Source organism: Xyrauchen texanus, chromosome 40 (assembly GCF_025860055.1).
Source record: "Xyrauchen texanus isolate HMW12.3.18 chromosome 40, RBS_HiC_50CHRs, whole genome shotgun sequence".
Lineage (NCBI taxonomy): Eukaryota > Metazoa > Chordata > Actinopteri > Cypriniformes > Catostomidae > Xyrauchen > Xyrauchen texanus.
In genome coordinates this window covers 28,977,704-28,998,489 of record NC_068315.1, presented here as the reverse complement: position 1 = coordinate 28,998,489, position 20,786 = coordinate 28,977,704, and the positions used below count along the sequence as shown (strand labels likewise).

The 20,786-nt window shown below is 46.1% G+C and overlaps 1 protein-coding gene across 4 annotated transcripts in view; it reads right to left on the bottom strand.

Annotated features, from left to right (window-relative positions):
- LOC127633378 (cGMP-dependent protein kinase 1) overlaps positions 1-20,786 on the bottom strand; it is a 280,392-nt gene that overhangs the window by 80,171 nt on the left and 179,435 nt on the right. For 3 of the 4 annotated variants that reach the window (XM_052112424.1, XM_052112425.1, XM_052112423.1), the window contains 2 exons: positions 17,419-17,496; positions 15,314-15,408 (listed from right to left, as the gene is read on the bottom strand). In XM_052112424.1, the coding sequence (XP_051968384.1) occupies positions 15,314-15,408; positions 17,419-17,496 (173 nt within the window). The remainder of the gene's footprint in view (positions 1-15,313; positions 15,409-17,418; positions 17,497-20,786) is intronic. The other variant, XM_052112427.1, reaches the window with a different exon arrangement.

Here is a 20,786-nt window from a genome sequence, read left to right as displayed (position 1 = left end):
ATGTAGCATTGCAGAGGATCGCTGCAGTGATGGATTCATCTGAGATCAGAAGAGGAGATGTAGCTGCCTTTGAGAGGTTCTCCCTGCATGTACAGTCACTTGTGGGTATGTTACAGACACTGGGCCCAGATGGAGAAGTCGAGCTGAGATGTGGCTCACATGTGGCACGACTCCTCACCAAGCTTCCGATAGAGATGAGAGCGAACTTCAGACATCAGATGTTCCATCGTCTCTGACATACTCATACACTGCTCGACCTGGCGGAATGGCTCCGATACGAGTCGTGGTGCCAAGGTTACGACAACCCTTCAGACATCCGTATCCAAGGGCTGTCAGGACCCCGAGCCGAGAAACGACGGAGCAAGCCAGTAGCTACGGTGCTACACGAAGCAGAGAGTTATACGTCGAACCGAGGACTGAGGCAAGAGGGTCAGAGCTCATCTGTGCCGAAATGGAAGAGCAAATCAAAACCCTACTGTCCATACTGTGAGGGCACAGAGCACTTCTTGAATAGGTGCCCAGTCATTCAGAGACTCACCAAAGAGGAGGTCATCGAGTGGATCAGGGTTAATAAGAGATGTTGGAGATGCGGGAGAGCACATCAGGCAGCGCAATGTGACCTCAAGAAACTCTGCGAGGTGTGTCAAGGGAAGCATCTGAGAGTCTTGCATGACGCCAACGCACGCCCCAAGGCTGAGCAGCCGAAGGCTGAAAGCTGTCTGGTGAGCACTAGCACAGAGGTTCTCTACCTGGACAGACCATCGGCCCACTCTCGCGTTCTGCTGAAAGTCGTCAGAGTTCTCCTGCGCAACAGGGACGGGACACTAGACACTTACGTGGTTCTGGATGATGGTTCAGAGCGCACAATGCTCCTCCCCGAGGCAGTTGATAAATTGGGTTTGCAGAAGAAGCCTGAGGACCTTGCTCTCCACACGATTAGGCAGGAAGTCCAAACCCTGAAGGGAGCTGCTGTCTCATTTAAGATCTCATCCTTTACCAATCCCAGGAGAGCATTTCGGATAGTGGAGGCCTTCACCTCTCAACGCTTGGGTCTAGCAGACCACTCCTACCCCATCGTCAGCTTGAAGAGGAAGTACAAACACCTGGCGGATCTTCCCCTCGAGGCATTCGATCACGTTAAGCCACTCGTGTTAATTGGCGCTGACTACCCCATCTACTTAACCCTATCGAGCCGGTGAAAATGGGCCCTCCTGGAGGTCCGGCTGCCATTCGCACGAGACTGGGATGGACGCTTCAAGGACCTGCACACCTTACACAGTGGGCACCGAGCACCCAGCAGTGTCTCTTCACTAGTGTCTCACCCCAGACGACGGAGCTGATGCAGAATGTGGAGAAGCTTTGGAAGATGGACACACTGCCATACCAGAGTGGTAAACTGGCAATGAGGTCAAAGCAGGATAAGGAAGCAGTGGAGCTCCTAGAGGTCAAGACAAGGCGAGTACAGGTCGCAGGTATCCACAGATATGCCACACCTCTGCTACGGAAGCGAGACATTCCCCCTCTCCAAGCTCCCAAGGAAGCTGTGTTACCCAGCCTCAGAAGTCTGGAGAGACGCTTGGCCCGGAACCCCCTACGAGCCGATGAGTATTGTGCTGCGATCCACAAGTTGGTGGAGACGGGAGCAGTCAAGAAGATTGACCAAAGGGAAGCCTTAACCAAAGATGAGTCGTGGTATATACCCCACCATTTAGTGAGCCATAATGGAAAGAGTCGTTTGGTCTTTAACTGCTCCTTCCAATTCCGAGGTCGAAGCCTCAATGATGCCCTCCTTCCTGGGCCGACATTGGGGTCCTCTCTTCTAGGTGTTTTACTGCGCTTCAGGGAACATGCGGTAGCAGTCAGTGGTGACATTAGAGGCATGTTCCACCAGGTTCAGCTCTTACCAGAAGATCGGTCGCTCCTCAGGTTCATCTGGAGAGACATGAAGAGTGAAAACCCCCCTGATGTCTTTGAGTGGCAGGTCTTACCATTTGGCACTGCGTGTTCACCGTGTTGTGCCACCTTTGCCCTCCAAATGCATGCAAAGGAACATGGGGGGCCGGGAGAAGGAGTCAGGCATTCAGTGGAGCGCTGTTTCTACGTGGACAACTGTCTTCAGAGTGTGCACACAGCAGAGGAAGCTAAGGAGCTGGTGGACCGGCTCAGGGAAGTGCTAGCATCTGGAGGGTTTGAGATCAGGCAGTGGGCCTGCAACATACCTGATGTCCTCAGACACCTACCTGCAGAGGCGAGGTCCGACAGCATGGAGCGATGGCTTTCGCACGATGAACCTGAACTTTCTGAACCAGCCCTTGGACTCAGCTGGCACTGGGAGACAGACACCTTAGGTTACAAAAGCCGACCTCTAGAGTATGGAGCACTCACAATGAGGAATGTTTACAAGGTGCTCGCCCGACAATATGACCCCTTGGGATTCATTGCACCTTACACGACCCGCGCTAAGATGATCGTCCAGAGCATGTGGGACAAGCCGCGGGAGTGGGATGACCCACTTATCCCTCAGGATCTGCAGAAAGCATGGAAGGAGTGGGAATCAGAGTTACATCTGCTGCCACGCATCTCATTATCCCGGCACTATGCTTCAGCTCAAGCCGATCAGATGGTGGCCTCCAGACAGATCCACGTGTTCAGTGACGCCTCTGAAAGGGCTTACGGATCAGTCTCTTATCTGAGAACACAAGATACTCAGGGACGGGTTTACCTGGCATTCCTGGCGGCTAGATCCAGGGTAGCACCCCGGCGACAGCATTCCATTCCCCGCCTAGAGCTCTGTGGTGCCTTAACCGCTGCCCAATTGGCAAAGACATTAGAGAGAGAATTGACGTTGAAGACGGATCGGACAATCCTCTGGAGCGATTCGACAACAGTGTTAGCCTGGTTGCAATCGGAATCATGCCGCTTCAAGGTTTTCGTGGGAACACGTGTCTCTGAGATCCAGGATCTGACAGGAGAAAGTACCTGGCGCTATGTTGACTCCGCGCAGAACCCAGCGGATGATGTGACCCGTGGGAAAACCCTGGCAGAATTGGCTGTGCCTAACCGCTGGAGCCAAGGGCCATCCTTCCTCCTCAAGGGACCTGCTGAATGGCCATCCTCACCTGGAGAGGCACCAGAAGAGGATATCACGGAGTACAAGAAGTCTGCTTCGTGTGGGGTGATATCTAGAGCAGACAGACAGGAGACCCACCTGGGCCAATCATACGAGTCCTGGAAGGATATGGTCGAGTCCGTAGCACAGGAGGTACATGGGGCGGCAGACCAAGATGAGCCCTTGATAGCAGCAGACTACCGGCAGGCCGAGATGACTATCTTCCGGAGAGTTCAGGCTGAGTGCTTTCCAGAGGAGTTGCGTCACCTAAAGGCAGGGAAAGCGGTACTCCGAAGTAGTCGTCTCCTAACCCTGTCCCCGGAGCTGGACCCCGGCGAGGGAATCATACGAGTTGGAGGAAGACTCCGACGTGCCGAATGGTTAGACCCTGCGTTCAAACATCCTATTGTCCTGGACCCCTTGCATCCAGCAACAAAGCTCCTTATCCAGGACTACGATGTTCGTCTCTGTCATCCGGGTCCTGAGCGAGTATTCGCAGAGATGTGCCGGGTTTTCTGGATTCTCCGTGGCAGGGAGGCAGTTCGGAGGGTACAACACCAGTGTAAGGAGTGCCGAAGATGGAAATCTAAGCCGTTAGTCCCGAAGATGGCCGACCTACCTGTGGCCCGTCTACGCCTATACAAACCGCCATTCTACTCTACAGGTGTCGACTGCTTCGGGCCTTTTCAAGTCAAAATAGGACGACGCTCAGAGAAGAGATGGGGAATCATCTATAAGTGTCTTACCACCCGGGCGGTGCATCTGGACATCCTGCACAGTATGGATGCAGACTCCTTCCTGATGAGCCTCAGGCGGTTCATCGCTCGAAGAGGGACCCCAGCTGAACTCTATTCCAACCAGGGTACGAACTTAAAGGCAGGAGAGAAGGAGCTCCGTGAGTCTTTTAACAGCATGTCCTCCGACCTCCAACGACTCCTAGCCAGGCAGAAGATTGATTTCCACTTCAACCCCCCTGCAGCTCCTCACTTCGGGGGAACATGGGAAAGGGAGATCAAGTCGGTCAAGACAGCACTCTATACTGTCATAGGAGTCCAACCTCTCTCTGAGGAGGTACTACATACTACCTTACTGGAGGTTGAGGCAATACTGAATACCAAACCTTTGGGCTATACCTCATCCAGTGTTGCTGACTTGGATGTCGTGACTCCTAATGTCCTCTTGATGGGGCGGCTTGATGGAGCACTTCCTCCAGTTGTTTACCCTAAGAGCGAGGGACTAAGCCGGCAGAGATGGCGACACTGCCAAGTTATAGCAGATCACTTCTGGGCAAGGTTCATCAGGTGCTACCTGCCAACCCTCCAATGCAGGCAGAAGTGGCATGGTGCCCAAGCTGATCTGACAGTGGATTCAGTAGTCCTGTTGATGGACCCCCAGTTCCCCAGGGCACTTTGGCCAGTTGGCAGAGTGGTTAAAGTACATCCGAGTGCAGATGGTCATGTACGATCCGCGGACGTGCAAGTCAGAGACAGAGTATATACCTGGCCAGTTGCCCGGCTTATTACTCTTCCGGTCATCCCAGATGCTGAGGAGAATGAGGAATGCCCTCCGACGGCTTCAAATTTAGGATGAGCCTTTTACGTGAGCAAATTGCATGCAATTTGGGGGTGGCTGTGCAAAAGGCTATTTGAGAAGATTAAGAGCGTTGTAGCGCTAAACATTATTGGGGACTTTTATTATGAAAGGGCGACGCGCTCACGAGCTCAGAATAAAACAATTCCTCACAGAGCAAAGCATATCACCTCAGATGGCAGTTATCCCATCTAAAGGCGCTGGAAAAGACGAATAACATTGGTTATCAGCCTCGGATCAAGTGTATATTGTGCTTCTGTGCGTCTTATAAGAGTGAGTACTGTTTGCTGATCTGCACTCGTTGTGTTATGACACAGTTATCAGCCGGGTGCTGCTATGTATGATGCTAATTCATCCGTGCTATATCTCATAACCTATATGTCGATCTACAGTGTTCTTAGATAATTCATGTTGATAGATAATAACAGTAAAACGATTGAAGATATAATTGTGAGTCACATAAGTAAAATAATGCTTGTAAATGTGACATTATATCTTGTGTTCATTCATTATTATGTTCATGTATGAGGGGAGGAGTCAATAGTTTGTATATTAATGCTATGGTAATGTGGTATATGTAAGAGTTCTAACTTAGTAATGTGTAACAGTGTTGCTGTTATTATAGTGCTGCTCTTGGTCTGTTACAGGGAAACCACACATCAATACCAGCACAATTCGTATGTTACACTCCCATCAGATCAAGGCTTGGCACCCACTTATATAAGCAGTGACATTACTCCATTTCTTCGACCACATGTGCCTCTTGTGCTCACATCTCCATGATTACTTGTTGGTTTGACACTATTCCAAGGACTTACACCAACTATAATTTCCTCTGAGCTCTTTAAACACCCTGGATTTCGCCAAAGGAGGCCCGAATGACTCACGGTCACCCATAACGCCCTAAAGCCCATTGCAGTCCATAAGCCGCTGCCTCAGTCCCTGGAAGTTATTGATTAAAGTGTATGTTAGTGGTTGGCTCCCCCCTCCGATGTTCATCTTTACATACTTGCAATAATAAACTAGTTCAAGTTGATTACTTGCATCTCTGTCGTGTTCTGACCGACACACCTGGTACACTGCTAACACACCTGAAACCAGCCCATATCATCTTATAAGGTAGCCTTCGCTACACCCACCTCTGGAAGGAGAGGGAAGAAACAAGCAGTGGCTTGAACCAGGTACAATAGAGTGTACAATTGGGGTCAGAGGTCACATTTGCATTGTGCTTGTCAAAGATTTTGTTTGAGTATACTACTAATTGCCTTAGAGATGTAACTCATAACCACTTGAAGAGGAAGAATGACATTCTGCAGGTCCCATCATGTCTGAATTATATATTTGTTCAACAGCCTTATTAACGATGAAAAGTAAAAAATGTGAACTAAATGTAGTCATGCCTTGTCAGTGTTTTGTATTAATAATAATAATAGTACTTATAAAATACACTGTTTTATATAGGATCAACAGCTGCGATAAAGTTGGAAAGTGTTGCTTCCAGAAAGGCCCTGCTGAAGGTTATTCGACAGCTCTCACCACAACACCAAACATTTTCCTTGGAGGCATTCCATTCCCTTATCCTGCACTTTGCGCCAAAGCACACCGGCTTCTCTTTTCTTGGAATGTACAGCAGGTAAATGTTGATGAAGGTTAATGGTAGGATTAAACGATATTGGCAGAGTGATATTGCGACATCGATAATGAATATTGCGATATCAATATTAATTTTGATATTTTTAAACGTATGTAAAACTACAAAAGTTATGGGAAAACAGCTCAAAATATTCTTAACAAATAAAACACGTTTTCTCACAATATAAGGTTCATTTCAACTGACAGTCTTGGACTGGTACAACATGAATAAATAAATAACCATGTATACATACTAATACTCAAGTGTACCATTTTTACTACAGACTTCTCTTAGCAGCCCTCCACTTCAATAACAATGGAGACAGAAATACATTTTATACACCCAAGACAATTTGTGTGATTTTGTGTTTATTTTGTACAAAAATACATATTTATTGATTGCCTTCCATATGGGGCCATTGGAAGCCTCTGTATGTTCCTCCTTCCTCTGGAAACTGCCTCCTAATTGCGACCACAACACAAGCAGGTATCGCCTTCCTGATCTCCCTGCCCAGAAACCCATATGCCCATCGGACCGCCTGCCTGTAGGCTGTGTATCGGAATTGCCTAGGGGGCAATCATAATATTTAACAATCCTGTTATATTCACTACACTCAAGTGATGGAAGTATTTGATGTAACATTTTCTGTTATTCTATTCCATAATGGTAATGTTAATTGTAGAGCCTCAAGTATGTATGCACATCTGAGTTTGAAAATATGCTAAACCCTCAGCATCACTAATGCACATTCTTTTGACATAAAGTTTGTGTAGAAAACTGACAACTATAATAGATTATGTGTATAATAATATAATAATGGTGTTAAAACTTCGTCTAAACATACTCTGGTCTGTTGACTTGGAGAGGGCCATGCTCCTGCCTGAAGTTGAGGTATGCTACCTGCAGCGAAAACGGGTTGAGGCAACACGCATCAAAGCCGGGATGGAGAGTCAGGCAGGTAATATCCGTGGCCGGAACTAAACCCTCAACTACGGCCCAATAGGCATCCACCTCTCGACAACACATGCTGAGGCCATCCGACGCCATAGACTCACAATGTCCGCACAAACACCTAGCCAACAAAAAGCCATCAGAGAAAAAGCGAAGCGAGCCGTACCATGCAGTGGAAAAGCGCCATTAGACTTGTTATTGTAGCTTAGGTATTGTCATTATTTATTTGTTGTTATGGCATGGTCATTAGTCAATGTAGCTAACATTAGGTCAATGTGTAGATAGTGCTAACCAGCTTGGATGGACGGCATAATCACTGTCAGCGTAGAATATGAGAAGAAAAAACGTTGCTGGCTTAAATTAAGACAATCTAAATGGATGTTTAATCAAGAACAAGGTTGAACGTATGTTTGCTAAAGCAGATTTATTGCATAACACCAAGGTACTAGCCCTACAGTAGATGAACCAGCGTTAGCCACGGTGCTAACTTACATTAACTCACCAAGTCACTTGCCCTATTCGCCACTGGTTTTCTTCACACCACAACTCTACTTCTCTCCTCTGCCCATTGTTCCTCCCCCTGATCTCCCCCTGGCTTCTATCTCGCCTAGGAGGCTCATAATTATAGGCCTGTGGGCCATCATAGGCATGTTTGTCCACACCGGAGAACTCGGTTTCTTCATTCGCATCCATTGTAACCTGAGCTTGAACTTGACCAGACTCCCTCGCCCTTCGTCACTTCCGGTTAGTGCTTTATAGACGCGGAAGTTATTTTATCACAATTTATCTCAAAATATCGTTAATGGCTAAATATATATTACTCCAGTTCAGAAAATCTAGTTGTTTTATCATCACCATACACTATGCTATATAGTGGTGTCCAACCTGCATGTTGCTCTTTAAGTGCCTTGCTCAAGGACACAATGGTGGTGGCTGTGGGGATCGAACCAGTGACCTTCTGATTAACAGTTATGTGCTTTAGCCCACTACGCAGCATCTCATTCCCACTCAGGAATCAATGTTATGCACATAACCGAGGCTGTGTATGAACAATATGGTAATGATATACATTCACGCCATACGAATAGTAGTAGCCAACTGTTTAAGTACAACATCATGGCTAGATGAGATTGTGCGAACAGAAAATCTGACTCGATGTGTGAAAGCAAGCACATTTAAGAGACTGTGATGTAGCTCCCTGGGGGCGTCACATTAGCTCCAACAGTCAATAAATTGCCGTGATTGTAAGGGCTTCAGACCAAGTGACACTCGAACGGTGTCCCACAGCGTTCATATGAAGCTCGAGTTCCACCAAAGGGAACCCAGGTGTGTTAAACCGCTTTCACTTAATCCCTTAAATGGCATAAGGATATCAGCATTCTAGTTAATATTTTAACAAGATTCATATTTTAATTTGACTATTTTATATGTATTATGAATGAACTAAAAGTAATTACCTTAAAGTCAGTAACAGTAATCCTACTACAATAATTTAAAATGTAAATTTTTACTGTACTTGTCTTACATGCACAACAATATGCTGATAAAGGTAAAAAAAACAGGTTATTAAAAAAAAAAACAATGCAAGAAAACGTCATGGTTATTGTTGTAACCTCATTGTGTCGATTGTAGTGACACAAGGGGTCTCTTCTGAGAGTCTCGCTTACCTCTGCATGCCCCGCCCCCGGACATACGGGTATAAAGGGAAGCGGGGAGCGAATGTCAGGCAGGTTTTCATTGAGGAGCCGAGAATACGGATACGGCGCATTACAGTGGTAGGGATAGTGACGTGGCAATGTCTCAATGTCTCATTCCTTCCTGTGTCGGGGAAGGCGTACTTTCCCATTCCTATTCTTTTAGGGGGAAAAGGCCCTGTGGAGACCACAACCTGCCAAGACTGGGGGAGGTAACTTGTGGCTTAAACACACAGGGGTTGTCAAGCCCACTGTGGACATGGTGCGGTGGTAGATCCTGCCTGACAAGGGAGGAGTTGCTACAGACACGGCGACCAGGGGGCAGCGAGGACTGCCCAAGTGAGACGCGGGTCCTGCCAGCGGGGGGACCGTACCGTGGAAAATACCTCACAGGGAGTTGCCTGAGGCGGGAACTATGCATGTGGAGCCCAAGTCCAACATGGAGCACTCGACTCGTGTTGAGTCTGGCGGCGAATTCCTCCGCTGAATCTGTGGCCAGAGGGCTAGGGAGGAAGAGCATCCAGGAAGCGAGAGCTTGCTGGCTCACCTGGGAGGAAGGCACACTGGATCAGCTTGGTGAAGGGTGCAAGATGCAAGCAGAACACCCAGTCGGTTTTTCTGTATTACCGAGTTCGACCGTCTCTGACCTGTCAAAACACATGATGAGACCGACTCAAACCTGTGGTTGTAGAACCTAGCAAAGATGTTGGGTGTTGCCCAGCCCGCTGCTCTGCAGATGTCTGAAAGGGATATGCCATTGGCCAGTGCCCACGAGGATGCCACACTTCTCGTAGAGTGTGCTTGAACCTGCAAGGGTTTGGGGGGGGACACGGCCTGGGTGTGATAGGCTAGGGGATAGCATCAACAAACTTTGTTTGGAGACAGCGTTCCCTTTTCCGCCATCCGCCAAAGCAGACAAAGAGCTGCTCAGAGCATCTAGAGCCCTGCGTGCAGTCCACATGGGTACGCAAAGCACATAACGGACACAGCACGAAAAAGCTGGATCTGCCTCCTCCCACAGGTTCACGACCTGGTCCCTGAAGGGGGTCGGAGGAACCTTGTGCACGTAGCCCAGTCACAGCCTCAGGGTAACGTGAGTATGTGCCGGACTGAACTCCAGGCAGGTGTCGCCGACAGAGAACGCTTTCAGGTCCCCATCCCTCTTGATGGAGGCTAACGCTATCAGCTCAACTGAGTCAAGCGGCTCAAGGGGGGTCTCTGATGGCCCGAGAGGACCACTGAGAGAGCCCAGGAGGGGAACAAGCTTGGCCGGGAAGGGTTCAACCTCCGGGTGCCTCTTATGGAACCTGATAATCAAGTCGTGCTTACCAAGGGACTTGCCGTCTACTGCGATAGCAGCGACATACACCTTCAGGGTGGAGGGGGACAGCCTCCCCTCCAGCCTCTCCTGCAGGAATGAAAGCACTGACGAACTGCGCATCTCTGTGGGTCTTCAGATCTGGAAGAACACCAATTTGCAAACAGACGGCACTAGAGGGCGTAAAGCTGCCTGGTAGAGGGAGCTCTGCCTTGGTTGATTGTGTCTAACCCAGTTGAGAGGCGTCTGTGTTGACTATGATACGTCTGGACACCTGCTATAGGGGGACTCCAGTCCGCAGAAAAACAGAGGTCTCTCCAAGGGTTGAAAGTCTGACAGCAGGAAGGGTTGATTAACACACAGTATGTGCCGCGGCACCATACCCATCTCAGGACTGGAGTCTGAAGCCAGTGCTGGAACAGTCTCATATGCATCAACCCGAGCAGCGCTGCACCTGAGCACTGCCTGTGTGCGCTCGGTTGTGAGGCGAGCTAACACTGAGACAGAGTCTAACTCCAAACCGAGAAAAGAGATGCTCTGAACCGGAGAGAGCTTGCTTTTTACCCAGTTGACCTGAAGTCCTAGATGGCTGAGTTGAGTATGCGGATGCCCACTTCCCGTAGGGGGGCAAGGGTTGCCTCTGCAACCTTGGTGAAGACGCGAGGGGACAGGGACAGGCAAGAGAGGAGGACCATGTACTAATATGCCTGGCCGTCAAACGCAAACCGTAAGAAGGGTTGGTGTCGAGGCAGAATGGAGATGTGGAAATACGCGTCCTTCAGGTATACTGTTGCAAACCAATCTTGATGCCGAATGCAAGTTAGAATTTGCAAGTCCAAGATTGGCCGTAACCCACTGTCTTTTTTTAAATCCATGAGACAGGGGGCGTGCACTGCCTGCGGGGGGCTCGAAGCAGGGGCTGAGAGCTGGGCCCGGGTTGAGGCGGAGTTGCGCGTTTCTTAGCCGCAGGAGGACGCCCTTGGTGAGCGGACGGGGCATGGCCCGTGGCGGCAGGTTTGCAGTGGGGCAGGATGTATGAGATGGCCTCCGTCTGCTTTTTCACCGCGGAGAACTGCTGGGTGAAGTCCTTGATGGTGTCGCCGGAGAGGCCGAACTGGGAGACAGGGGCGTCGAGGAAGCGTGTCTTGTCCGTCTCACGTATCTCGACCAAGTTCAGCCACAGATGACGTTCCTCAACCACAAGTGTGGCAATCGCCTGCCCGAGTGACTGCGCTGTGGCCTTTGTGGCCCTGAGGGTGAGGCCAGTCGCTGAGCGATGTTCATGCAGCACGTCGGGATCAGGACTACCCACGTGCAGATCTTTTGAGTGCCTTGGCCTGGTGGATTTGCAGGAGGGCCATGGCATGCAGGGCGGAAGCGGCCTGTCTGGTGGCACTGTAGGCTTTGGCGGCCAGTGACGACGTCGTCCTACAGGCCTTGTAGGGAAGCACAGGGCGACCCCGCCAGGTGGTGGCATTCTCGGTGCATAGATGGATCACAACCGCCCTGTCCATCTGGGGAATCACTGTGTACCCTGGACCGCTCCGCCATCGAGCGTAGTGAGAGCGGATGAGCGAGGGGCTTTGTGCCGAGTCGAGAGGGGTGCTCTCCATGCAGTCGTCAGCTCATCATGCACCTCCGTGAAGAAAGGGATCAGTCACGACGGCTTTCTTTTTACAGAGGGTTCCAGTCCAACCCCACACTGGCATCTCCAATGCAGCGGCAAGCTCATCCAGCTTGGGGGGCTCCCGAGGATAGGCTGGCTGATACCCGAATGTCCGGGGGCGGGAACTTGCAAATTCTGTCTGCCAATTTCTCATTGGCCTTTTTCATAGATCAGAGGTATATTCGGTACTCAAGAGAGACCCCTAGTGTCGCTTTTTCGACACAATGTCGAAGTGAGCGACAGACGGGGAAAGAAAATTTAATAAATACAAATAGAAATTTCAAGCTGTAATGATAAGTACCAGTCTCTCCACACACAGATTTAGTTCCACAGCTGCCCGCCTCTCTCTACTCTTTTGATCTAAGCAGGTAGCTCAGAAACAATACTGAATGTGACTCTATCCTGCTTCACATGCTGGCACACCACACTGAACCAGAGGGGTTATTGAGCTCCAGCTGATAAAAATTTTTATTGCATTGTAAACTGCATACTAGCCAAGCTAAATGTAACATAAGTGTGAGAATTATGATCCAACTTAGTTCAGTTTAACTCAGTTTAAATATGCTTACATTATTAATCTTTTTATTTAGTATGTTATTTACAAGATATTGCCCCAGACAAATAGTTAAAAGCAAATCTGCAATGGTTTATCAAGTCTTCTTGAATGTCTGAGTTCAAATATGCTCAGAGTATGTCCTCTTTTATTAAAGCTTTCATCATAAGAGTTCCTCTCTTCCCACGCGTCCTTTGGCCTGAGCCTACCCTAGCTATTTTTCATAAAAAACTAATCCTGAAAAATATTTAATTTTCCCTGCAAGAGCTTTATATTTTGAGTGCATTCTGAAAGCCTTTTATACTTGTCCATTAGCAGGTTGCCCCTTATTCTGGGTCAATGACAAGCTCAATTTCAGCTGCACAACACCAGCCATGTGCTCTGATGCATGCTCAGGGAGTGAAATGCAAAAATACTGAAGAACACATTTTCTGTGTATACCACTATTCAAATCCATTAGGGTAATTACCCAACAATAACAATAAAATGCATTATTGTTTGTCACAACCACCACCACTAATGCGTGCTTTCCTATAATCTCCACTAGGGGTCCTCACTGCATACATTCTGTTTCCATCTCTTTCAAATAGCTGATCCAAAAAGTTTCAAAAATGAATAAACAATGTAACATTAATAAAACATTCACTCCAAAATGTTATTATTTACTCACCCTCATGCTATTCAAAAATATGCATTTTTAAAGAATATCTTGGCCACTCTTGTTGAAAAAAAACCGGGCACACATTTAAATTACATTTAAAGGAATATTCTGAGTTCTATCCTAGCTGAGCTTAATTTACAGCATTTTCAGCATGATGTTGAAAAAAATAATATTTCAACTCGTCCCTCCTTTTCTTACAGTGTTAAAGTGAGGCACTTACAATGGAAGTGAATGAAGGCCAAATTTTGAATGTTAAATACTTACTGTTTCAAAAGTATATCCAAAAGATATAAACAACGTGCATGTTAACATGATCCCCATTCACTTCCATTGTAAGTGCCTCACTGTCACCTAGATTTTGCTTAAGGAAGGATGATTTTAATGATTTTTTGTGGTAATAAACATTATGTCACAGAAGGGTCCTGGGTAGCTCTGCGAGTATTGATGCTGACTACCACCCCTGGAGTCGCGAGTCTGAATCCAGGGTGTGCTGAGTGACTCCAGCCAGGTCTCCTAAGCAACAAAATTGTCCCGGTTACTAGGGAGGGTAGAGTCACATGGGGTAACCTCCTTCTGGTCACGATGAGCAGTTCTCGCTCTCAATGGGGCGCATGGTGAATTGAGTGTGGATTGCGGAGAGTAGCATGAGCCTCCACATTCTGGGAGTTTCTGCGGTGTCGTGCACAACGAGCCACATGATAAGATGCGCGGATTGACCGTCTCAGAAGCGGAGACAACTGAGACTTGTACTCTGCCACCCGGATTGAAGTGAGTAACCGCACCACCACAAGGACCTTCTAAGTAGTGGGAATTGGGCATTCCATATTGGAAAAAAACAACAAAAAACATTGTCACAAATGCTGTCAATTGAGCTTAATTTGTGTTTTAATATTCCTTTAAGTAACATAAAAGTGATTCAGAACAGTCATACTCTATTACAAGTCTTCGGAAGCCATATGCTAACTTTGTGTGAGGAACAGACCAAAATTTAAGTTGATACTCAATTTAATACACTTGACATACACTCTCACTCTCTTTGTTTGGTGTGTTCATGAGAGAAGTATTGTTTCGTACAAATTTATGAACGAGTCATACTTTAGGTCTGTTCATTTAATGAATAAGTTGATACAGTTCACAAAACTGGTCTGAATGATTCATTGAAGAATCAAATTATTTGTTCTCAAGTTCTCAAATTATTTGTTCTCAACTCGACATTTGTAATAGGAATACTTGAGTGAGTGAGGTTGCCGGTAGTTGGCCTCTACTGAATCAGCTGCATTGGAAATAGAGTAGGAATATAGAATATAAAGTGGGGGATGAGATTCATAACCGATCGGTCCTGTGAGAAATTGGCATGTGGAGAACTGGGTGAGCGTCTGACTGTTCTGACACAGATGGTCTCATCTTCTCTTCGAATTAACTCTTGCCAAGTGCAGTGGTTCCTCTGTGTCTCCCAGTCCATTAAATGGTAACCTTGCAAATAAAGCGTCAAATATGACCGATATTTCATATCAGGCCAAAGTCAACATGAACTACAATTACAATCCTTTCTAAAACAAATAGTTCTGACTGTAAATTCTGATTGGCTGAGTTGATAAAATGCGTTGGCCGCCATGCATGCTGCCCTTTCGGGCAACTCAACTAACCCGCAGTAGGGTTCATTTCTGGACCTGCGAGGATACCAGCATGCATGCATTGGAGTTTGAGACCGGACACTTGAGGTGAGGCATGCTCTTCATTTTAAAGGCAGGCTCTATGCACATCAGGTGCACAATATTGACACATTGTGATCAATTCTATAAATTAATCGGTTAATCATGCAATTAAATCCATAAAAAAAAATATTTAATCATGAACACGCATTACGCAAGAGAGTAAAAAAGGTCCAGTTTTACAATTTTGGAAGTTTACTTTAAATATTCCTGAGAAAAGCAGTCCTGCTGCAACACATCTCAAAACAGATGCTTGATGGATGGGCATTTGATTTTTCTCAGTTAACAGCCCATTAGACATGTCCCTGCAGCAACCGATCCATTGAGCTCATAATTGATGTCAATTGTCACTTTACAAAGACAGACAGGGGCCAGCTGTGCTTTCTGCTCTGTATAAGTAGAGTGCAAGGAAGTTGTCTTCCTTACCCTTGAAGGGCTTTTTCTCCAAACCAATCTCCTTTACCCAACGCTCGCAGATAGACCGGGGTCCCATTGGGTGTATCCTCCCGAGTAACGTTCACCTGCAATTACAGATTATTGATAATTTAATGCTGGAAGACTGACTAATCCTCTGACCTACTCCTAACATAGCAATGACAATTATTGTGCATCCACATTTGCAATAGGTCGGCAGTTATCACATATGATACTATAACAATAATAGTTGGTAATAGAAGTGGAGTGTGATAATAGAAAGGTATTTAGGGCTGGCCTAATTTCAAGGTTCATTATACATCTCAGTATTTATATTTTCTCAGACATGATTTAAAAAGATTTTTTAGTTTTTTTGGTTTTTATTTATTTATTGAAAAAGAACCATAATTTTAACCAAATCACCATTACAGCAATTTAGGTTTTACATGCTAATTGCCAGAAGTAAAATATGATAAATCTAGTTAAAAATAATCAATACATGTTTCCTCCATTTTTTTACTAAATGAACACAAGGTAGAATTAATTATTTAATTTACATGTACTAATATAATAAAACACATATTACCTGCTTTTAGTTTTACTTAGGTTTTTCAATATGAAAAATGCCATACATATATTTCGGTGATCCATTTTGATTTCAGGGCCCTATAGCACTAAGTGCAGGGCTATGCTTTATGTCATATGCCCAAAGTCAATGGGTATAGTCATGAAGTTTTGGTATTTTTGTGCAAGTGTGCGTTAAGTCTGGGCACAAGTAGAGAAATTGTATGCATGTGCAAAGCGCTAATGGGCTGGGTCAAGCTCTAGTGATATAAACGAAGACAGCACATTCATAAGAATTTGGTAGGGTCAATGAGCTGTATGCAATGAATTAGAATAATAGCAATATAGACTTACGTTCTTTTGTGCATTAACTGCGTCCTTGTTGAATGTCAGACATATTTCTATGACAGTGACATGCTTCTTTTATATGCATGGGAAATTTAGTTCTCTTCAAGATTTGGATGAAGGCTCCAATAACAAAGTCTTTCCAATCAATAATTTACATCTACTGACACACAAATCATGGCTAGAATTAACAGTGATTGTATCAGCCTTCCAGGTTTGGCAATGGATAGAGTGATTTTGCACGCACTTTACTACTACCAGTCAATTTTGATTTAGAAAATTTGAATAATTTTATTGAAACACACACACAAAAATCAAACCAAAAATATTTCTAAATTAAAATTACACATTAAATGAAACAATAATAGAATCACAACAGACAGGTAAAAATGTATATATATATATATATATATATATATATATATATATATATATATATATACCAAATCCAAAATTCAAAATAGCAATATACTGTAAATGAGATTATAAATAAAATTTAAATTAAACCTAAACATAATAATGATGATCACGATAACTGAAAAAATACAGACCTCTAGAAAGTTTTAAATTTATAAAACGGTTACAACAGTGATTTTCAGGGAAATAATTATATGTTCCATTATATTTTCAGAATTTGGACATGAACCTACTAGTGGAATCTCCAAACTGCAAATGCAGGAACTGATTTTAGACTTTGCGCTGAAAACAGACCTGCTTTTGAAACGTCTTGACGCAATGACTTATTTCCTCTCAAATATATCAATTGCACTTTGCGCCACTTCATTAACATTCAGTACACCCACAGTTTGCGCCCATACACCCACAGATAATGCAAACACTCCCTCCCACACCCTCTTGTACTTTGCGCTGGCATGAAAATTGTGCTTAGAATTAACACTCTCAAAGAAATTGGATGAGATGGAGTACTACACATAGCACAGTCATGAAAGTAGAGCACATAAAATCATGAGAAAAGAAAGTATCATGAAACTAATCTAATGAACAATCTATTGGAAGCTTAATAGCAAAATACAAAATTCAATAAAATCATCATGACATTCACAATGGTCTGTCAACAGTGAAATCTTGTTAATATTGGATATATCACCAACTTCACTTGAAATGTATTCAGATTAAGGAGTTTGTTTGGCATTCTTTAGAGCTAAAACCTCTGTTGCAGTCTGCCACTGGGGCTGAAAAGATCTTACCTTTCCTTTGCTAATGATGAAGAACGTGTCCCCTCTGGCACCTTGTCTGATAATGTACTCTCCATCACCATAGTGCGTCTGTGAAAGAGATAAAGTGAGAAACAATTACATAAAAGTGTAGTTTATTTTTTGTATTTATTTTTGTTCTGGTCCAAATTTTATGATGTTGCTCTATCACAATGATCCCCAAAGCCATGAAGAATGCAGTGTTTCAATCATGCAATGGCTTTAGGGATGCAACACCAAAACAAGTACATACACAAGTCTTCTTAGTATTAATCCATGCTACTGGCGAACCACAACAATCTGTGTCTCCACATTGCAAATGTAAACCTAAACCTACAGAACTTTGAAATACATTCTAATTTACCATTTATGTATGGCGTTATGTATGGACATGAATGATGAGCGGTGGGGAGGAGGGGGGGTTCTGTAGACTTGAGCCAATATGCTTACAAAACATCCAGACAAACTTGCTGCAAATTTCTCACTCATTATTTTTACATGAAAATTAGCTTGCAGTTCACCGCAAGTGTTTGGCAGACTTTGCAGCTCTTCAACAGTAGTGGTGAACCTGCTGCAAATCTTTGGCGACAATAAAGAGTTTACCAAAAAGCTCATTTGCATGTGAAAATATCAAGTGGTGAATTTGCCATTTGAATTTGTGGAAAGTATGCAACAAATTTGCAGCAAGTTTGCCAGAACTCTCGATTTTTTGTAATCTCAAAGGGATAGTTCAACCAAATATGAAAATTCTCTCATGATGTACCCACCCTCATGCCATACCAGATGTGTATGACTTTCTTTCTTCTATGGAAAACCAAATTCAGAACATTTCGGCTCTGTAGGCCCTCACAATGCAAGTGAATGAGTACTACTATTTTAAAGTTACAAAAAGCACGTGTGTGTGTTCTGCTAAAGAACAAAAGTAATACACATCTGGGTTGGCATGAGGATGAGTAAATAATGAGAGAATTTTCATTTTTGGGTGAACTATTCCTTTGAGCAACACAACTAAAACCAGACATACCCCTTTGAAGCAGAGCAGTTGTTTACAGACTAAGTACAACTACTTTACAATAGAGAACAGTAGACTTGTGATAATACAATGGGACTGCCATGAAACATCAGTTTTCTAAGTGAGCTTGCAATTCCTGGAAAAGAGTGCTTTAAGTTGTTTTTCCAACCAGGCCTTGTCCTTTTTCATTGGTCAAATCCAAAGAGAATTCTCTTGGCAGGTATTTAAGCAAGGCTAATCATCCAGAGCCCAGTGCCCTGGACATCAAGAGCCAACACATTTGTCATAATTTTAGAGATCAAGCCTAATTCTCTGGCCCTGAAAGCTCCAATTTGAAACTAACTAAAAACGATGGCTTGGTTTCTCAGTTTATGAATACATTCTGAATTCTGAATGAAACAGAGTGCAGTTCACTGGGCTTTCACCAATCTCACCTTGAGGAGGTAATAATGTGGCAGTTCAGGATTGTAGAGCTGTGGTGCCCTTACTGCACTGTGAATTATGTAATCAAATCAGAAACTACGATACTGTTAATAAAACAATTGAAAATATAACTGTATAAACACATAATCTATACAGTGTATTATATAGTGTAGCAGTGGCGAATTCTCAGGGCCAGCAAAGACTTCTTGCTGGCCTAACATGCCAAATAAATAAATAAATATTTTTCATCCTCTCATTCACATGTATGTATTTAATTCATCTACAAACAAAAAACAAAGTTTCCCCTTCTGTCGCTCTCTCCACGTTGTGTCGGAGAAGCGACACTAGGGGTCTCTCTTGAGCGCCGATATTCACCTCTGATCTATGAAAAAAGGCCAATGAGAGTTGGCAGCCAGTATTTGCATGTCCCGCCCCCGGACATACGGGCATTTAAGCGGCGCAAATACGGGAGTTCATTCAGAAAATTTCTTCGGAGCCGATGGTCTGTCTGCAGTTTGCTGCGAGTTACACGCCACTTAAACGTTCCTGTTTTCCTCTGACGATCTGCATGCTGTTGGATCTTGACGGCGCACAACAGCGGCTTTCTCCTTCTCAGTGCACGGCGTGCATTGTTGCCCCTGAGTGCTTCGACAGCGCAGACACGTACACACACACTGTGTATTAAAAGAGTTTTTGCTAAAAGAGTAATTTTCTCTAAAAGAGCAAACACAGCGGCGTTGAACGTCCTTTTAAGGATGTTCAAGATGCCTTTCCGCCCCTGTGTCATTCCTGGATGCGGTAGAGTGCTCTCTGCTTCAGACGGCCACAGGCGCTGTCTCGTGTGTTTGGGCCGCGATCACACCGAGGCGGCGTTTGTGGATAGTTCATGTTCTCACTGCGAGAACATGACTATGACCACGTTGCGGTCGCGGCTCGCTTTCAACAGAAAGCAAGCCACCCCAGCTGCACCCCGCATTGCTCCTTCTTCCCACGGGATTAAGGACGGTGCGGTTGGCGCTGGGGCGCATTTGGGGCGTCAGCAGGTGCAGTTTCGCCGGTAGCCCCCGCGAACCTCCCGCTCTCGACACGCCGCTGGTCTCCGCCCACGCCAGCGTCGATAGCGGCTCGCCTCACGGCCCGGCTGTCTATCCTCCCGAGTCCGAAGCAGATGAGCTCGCCGCTGCATCGGAGAGTGCGGTGTCTGATGCCGAGGACTCCCTGGACTGCCGCTTCGGGCCAGCAGGCCCAGGCTGAGGCCGACGCTCAGATGTCCGACATGCTTGCCCGGGCCGCCTTGAGCGTGGGGTTGGACTGGAACCCTCCATCCTCCCCACAGCCTTCTCGGTTGGATGATTGGTTCCTGGGGCAGCCGCCATTCGCGGCCTCGCGATCCCCCGGTCCCTTTCTTCCCGGAGGTGCATGATGAGCTGACGTCTACGTGGAGAGCCCCGCTCTCCGCTCGTCTAGGTGCCACCCGCTCCACTCTCTCTACCCTCGACGGGCGGAGAGCGCCACGGGTACGACGCGATTCCCCAGGTTGATAGGGCAGTTGCGCACCATCTATGCCCCGGTAGCCCTACCTCCTGGCGGGGTCGCCTGCACTCCCGTCCAAGCCCTGTAGGACAACATCCTCGCTTAACGCCAAGGCCTACACTACGGCTGGACGCGCTGCCTCCGCCCTGCATGCGATGGCCCTCCTGCAAGTCCACCAGGCCAAAGCTCTCAGAAACATGCACGGGGTGGACCTGATCATGATGTGCTGCAGGAACTGCGCTCAGCGACCGACCTCGCCCTGAGAGCGACGAAGGCCACAGCGCAGGCACTCGGACAGACGATGGCCACCCTAGTGGTCCAGGAACGCCATCTTTGGCTCAACCTGGTCGAGATGCGTGAGGCTGACAAAAACCGCTTCCTGGACGCACCTGTC